At 20.5% G+C, this 5,785-nt stretch overlaps 1 protein-coding gene across 1 annotated transcript; it reads left to right on the forward strand.

Moving 5' to 3' along the window:
* The first annotated feature begins 1,223 nt into the window (after positions 1-1,223).
* LOC102681004 (Hermansky-Pudlak syndrome 5 protein) lies at positions 1,224-5,526 on the forward strand. Its single transcript, XM_006623482.2, has 6 exons — positions 1,224-1,441; positions 1,819-1,929; positions 2,038-2,271; positions 2,686-4,658; positions 4,738-4,855; positions 5,069-5,526. Exons 1-6 carry the CDS (start codon positions 1,355-1,357, stop codon positions 5,321-5,323), a joined length of 2,778 nt encoding a protein of 925 aa, XP_006623545.1. The 5' UTR covers positions 1,224-1,354; the 3' UTR covers positions 5,324-5,526.
* The last annotated feature ends 259 nt before the right edge of the window (positions 5,527-5,785 follow it).

Consider the following 5,785-nt stretch of genomic DNA (forward strand, 5'->3'; position numbering starts at 1 on the left):
TGTATATTTTCATATTTTTTATTTTCTATTTTCTAAAAAATTCATTGTTTTTAGCTTTCTCAATTTTTTTACGAAACATTTATTTGTAATACTTTTCAATCAAATATTTCTAAACATAAAATTATTGTTATATTTATTGTTCTTTTTATTATCTATTGATGGATATATTTTGTCTATAAATTAGATAAATAGAAATGTTCAATATTAGTGGAGCCATCTCGTGAATAAACTTTTAAACTTTCCAAGTTATCAATAAGAAAACAGAACATGCAAGAAGGTATTCATGTCATAAACAAGAACAAGAATATTACGTGAGAAAAAGAAAAAAGATTAATTTTAATTAGTCTTATAAATATATTTCTTTTAATTTTTGACACTTTCATGTCGAAAATATAGAAAATTTTGATTAATTTATTTTTCATTAAAAATTTCTGTTTTTTAAGTTCGCATTTCAAATTAGAACCTTAAACAATTATATAAGTTTGAATGGAAAATTTTTTCCAATTAATTATTTTTTAATCATAAAGAATATTTTAGTTGCAAATTTTTTTAATCAATTTTTCTTTAATAAAGTAATAAACGATCAATTTATTTGTTCAAACAGTAGTAAAATTAAAAATAACTGAATAAAATTATAGTAAATTTAAAATAATGAAATAATGAATAAGAAGAAACAAAAAAATATATTTGAAATGCATATTCAAAAATAAATTTCATAATAATTATTAATTAATAATTAATTAAAAAATTTCATATCAAAATCTGAAAAAAAAAATTTAAAGTTAATTGTAAACTTTATAAAATTTTTTAATAATAAATTAATTTTCTATTAATTAATTGATTTTATATTTTTAATTTAGTAGGAAATATTAGAAACTGTATCAAAATGGTAGCTTCTTTCACATAATATTGCTTTTTTTTATAATATCACGAATATTTATTTGAATATTTTACATTACTATTAATACATGTCAAAATCGGAGCTTTTAGCAATTATCCGCGAGATGGTGTTACGGATTCATAAATTTTTTATTCAATTTTCTTTATCTGACGTACAAATAAAATATATTTAATTTATTTCAATATATTTTATGCATATTTTAGTATATAAGCTAGGATTTCTAATATATATTTTTTTCATTTTAAATTCAAAGAACTAATAGAGATAATAGAAATAATAATAATAAGAATATGCTCCCTATGTATATCTATTCAATGCTTGAACAGATATAAATATATACATTTTGTGTAATGTACAGTAAATTGTGTATACATGTCAAAATTTATGATAGTTTATTCATTGTTTACTGTTGTGTGTAAGAATCGTTGTTTTTAACACGTATTTTTAAAGACTATGCAGGAATATCCTTACGTGTTATCAGAATATGAGGAAATAAATCCTCTTCTTTATAAACCTATCAATTCAACTCAACGAATTAAGGTATTTCTTTAAAATTGAAAAATTATTCTTATGCAATATTAACACATTATATATTAATTTATTTGTCATTACAATAATTTATTCATTATTGATTATATTTACGATGTCTTATTTTCTTTATGCTATTCTATATATTAAATAAAATTTCTATATATTAAATTAGAATTTTAAATTATGCAAATATCGTGAACGTAATAATTTTTTAATTTTATAAAATATTTACTTGAAAAACGTAAATCTCATTTTAAATAAATTAAATAAAAAAAATAAAAGTATTTCTAATAAAATTAAACAAATTTTTATTATAAAAATAATTTTTTTATTAAATGTTAAAGTCAATATTATTATACTAATATTAATTTATTATTATTTTACAGTATACATGTTTTAATGTATCCTCTAATTATATTTTATTGGGTTCAACCAGTGGCAGTATTTATCTATTTTCAAGAAAACCATGTTCCTTTATACAATTAATACCTTTATCGGTACATAAATTTTATTTAATTATAATAAAAATATAATAATTTATGTTTATTTAATATAAAAATATTAAAAAAAATAATTTTGAATTATTGTTTCTATAATAATAATAGGAAGGAATAGTTTCTCATATTCTCATATCACCTGATGAGAAAACAATTGCTTTGACAACAGCTCGTGGTATAGTTTGTTTAATAATATTAAAACCAACACCGAAATTGATAGCTATATCAACTGAGCATATTCATAAACAAATTAACTGCCTTTGTTGGAATGATAATAGCTCTGAAGTATATATTGGTGATGAAAATGGAAAAATTTCTGTTTTGGTGCTATCTATATTTACGGTAAATCTTTATTTTAATATGTTCGATATATTGTATTTTTTTATATTTTATATAATTTTATTATATTTTTTTATAAATCATAATATTTTATAAATCATTTCTATAAGATAAGATTTCTATGCAAAAAAAACCAAAGATATTTAAAATAATAAGAAAAGAATAGAATAATAGAAAAATATATTTAATATAAATATATTTTTTTTATTGTAACGCATAATTACATTAACAACAATAATTAGATTTTTTTCTATAAAGTTCATCAATATGATTTGATTATTTATCAATTATAAATTAATTATTGATAATAAATATTATTATAAAATATAAAACATTATATAATATATCAAATAAAATTTTAAATATATAATAAGTAATATAAATAAGTAATATATAAATAATATAATCATTTTTTAGGTGAATGGTATATTCCAAGCACCGGCTTGTACATTAATGAATTTAGATTCAGCTATTGTGCAACTTAATTTCTCATCACCTTTATTGTTAGTGTCAACACTGACTCGTTGTTATATATGTGATACAGTACAAGAACAATATAAACAAATAGGAAATAAAGCACGAAATGGAGAATTTGGTGCCTGTTTTTATAAAACATATGTTACAAAAAATAAAAATACTTTGATTAATCAGAAGGAAGAAAAAGTAATCAATAAAAAAGGTTCCTTTAATTTTATTGCAGAGAGTAACAGTAAAATGCAAGAAGAAGAAAACTTTACTCAAATTTTCTGTGCTCGACCAGGATCTAGACTTTGGGAAGTATCTGCAAATGGAATAGTTATGAAAACCCATCAATTTAAAGAAGCATTTGCTATTTCACCAATATTGATATGTAGATCAAACATTAGAAAATCTAATTATCAGAAACAAATTGAACACACCTGGTTACCACAGTCTATAAATTTTTCCCATCTATTTATTATTGCAGAAAAGTATTTATTTTCATATACTTCTACTGGCCTATATATTATTGATCCTATGACTGCAACTGTAATTCTATGGAATAATGAATTTTCAAATATAAACTTTGCAGAAACTATAGAGAACAATATATATTTAATGACTTCTAATGGTGAATTCCATTGTTTAATTTTATCTTCCTTAGATTCTCTAATATTGCGATTATATAATAAAAAGAAATATTTCGAATGTTTAGAAATATGTCTCGTATATAAACTACAATTAAAAAATTTAATTGATAATACTGAAATTAACGATATTTGTGATATAGAGACTAAGTTGCAAATATTTAGAGATGATGAATTATCTACATTATTACATCCTTTAGTATTATTATTAGAATCTAATTTAAAAATGATTCCAAAAAAATTAGATTCAGGTATTGTAGTCGTTAATTGTGGAAATTCAAATTTTAAAGATGAAGAAACTTTTATGCTTCATCCTGTATCTCATTGTTCTTTACAAGATAATGAAGATCTTTTTAAAATAGAGATGAAAACATCGATCAATTCATTAAATGATTCTGATAAAAAAATGAAAAAAGATGAAGATGCAAATTGTAATACATCGAAAGAAATAGAAGAAAGTCAAAATGAAACTAGAGAATTGAATACCAATAAAAGTGTAACACAAAAAATACAAGAAGATTTGCAAATTATATATGCTTTAGTTGATAATATTAAATCTTCAACAGAAGAAGAAGAATTAGAAAAAATAATTCTAGATATAGATTGGAATATGAATGTTATCAAAGATTCATATCAAAACTTGACTGATTTAAAGAACTTTATGTATGAAGTATTAAGAAGCGTAGAACTACATTATTTTAATGTTCTGTTAGAAAATATTTCAATACAATTAATACAAACTGTAGATAATGAAAATATTATAAAACAAATAATAAAAGCTTTTGTGAATGTGAATGTACAAAGCAAAACGTGTACCTGTGGTAGTCCATATCCAATAAATGAACTCATAGAACCGAAGTTCCTAGACATTGGTAGATCTCTTCTTAAGAAAATGTTAAATGAATATAAAGAGCAATGTATAATATTATGTAATAAAGTACCTTACATGTGGCGAGAATACTTGCCACTATATATAGAACAACATAATATATTAACAAATGATTTAGTGCATCAATGTCTTCAAGCTAGAGATAATATTTTATTTTCCATTCTTTTACCTTTATTAGATGGAAAACATTGGAATCTTGTAGCAACATATGCAAAAGAAATTCAGCAAGGTCAATGCCTGTTTTGTGGGAAGTCTATAAAAAAAGAAAATCATGAAGAATCAATAAATTGGACTGCTGTGATATATGAAATCATGAAAAAACAGGGACCTGACATTGCCATGACATTACTAATGAAATTAGAAAAAGCTATTCCAAATATTTCTATAGATAGAAGGTAAATTTTATCTTTATAAATATTTAAATATTTAAAATTAAGTAAAAATGATTTTTACATTGATTTTAATCTGTTACAGTATATTTCAATCATTAATATTTACAAAAGTTTTATATCAACATGGAATGAAGTATACTATTAATTTTAATAAACATAATCTGGAATCATCTAAATATAATACAATATGTTCCACAAAGGTAATTACTTTTTTTGTATTTAAATAAACAAAAAACATGTTAAAAAAGTATTTTATTTTAGATTTTCAAAATGATTTTTAATATATAAAAAAAATTCTAATTATCATAAAAATAATTTTTATGATATCACTTAAATATATAAAATTTTAATATTCTAGCTTAAAAATTTGGTTTAATTTAAGAATATATTTTTATATTTTTATATTCTTACAGATTCGAGATCAGCTTGTAGAAGTTCTTGAAAAAGATTTAAATAAATCAATTAATAGAAATATTTTTGAGAATGGAGCTCATCATTGGGGAATGTATCATCAGAATAAATTATCTATATGTTCTTGTTGTACATTGTCTCTTCAAACACCAGTTTTATTAGGTAATAATGGAATTGCAATATTTGATTGCGGCCATGCTTATCATGTAAATTGTATGATAGAAAAAAAACTTACCACTTGTAATCTTCATTCTTAATTACATATGCAAAAAAACATAGATAAATTTCATTAAAAATATGTAAGCCTAGCTCATATAAAATAGCCTTCAAAATAAAATCTATATCTAGTCATTAAAAAATTTGTTTGTGCATATTTATAAATATATAAACATATTTATAAATTTATTCGAAATATAAATTGTTAATCACAGATAAATATCATAGCTTAACAATAAAATTAGAATTGAATTATAATATAATTTAATTTGAATTATTGAAAAAGTTCTGCCAAATTTGTTTACATTTTGTTTATATATCTAAAAAATAAAAATTACAAATTAATTTTTGTATAAAAGAATACGAAAAAAAAATAATATTGAAAATACTTATATAATTTTAAATAAAATATTTAAAATTATTGAAATAAATTATAACAAAATAATTTAAACTAATTATTTTTTATTATTATTATATTTTAAAAAAAATTTTTTCATTCTAAA

This window comes from Apis dorsata, unplaced genomic scaffold, assembly GCF_000469605.1.
Source record: "Apis dorsata unplaced genomic scaffold, Apis dorsata 1.3 scaffold_896, whole genome shotgun sequence".
Taxonomy (NCBI): Eukaryota; Metazoa; Arthropoda; class Insecta; order Hymenoptera; family Apidae; genus Apis; species Apis dorsata.

What these genes read in the sequence shown, in the direction of transcription:
- LOC102681004 (XM_006623482.2), top strand. Translation starts at nt 1,355, where the DNA reads ATGCAGGAATATCCTTACGTGTTATCAGAATATGAGGAAATAAATCCT. An exon ending in TACAATTAATACCTTTATCG is followed by an intron (nt 1,930 to 2,037) that starts GTACATAAATTT and finishes TAATAATAATAG; the next exon opens with GAAGGAATAGTTTCTCATAT. An exon ending in AATATTTCTATAGATAGAAG is followed by an intron (nt 4,659 to 4,737) that starts GTAAATTTTATC and finishes AATCTGTTACAG; the next exon opens with TATATTTCAATCATTAATAT.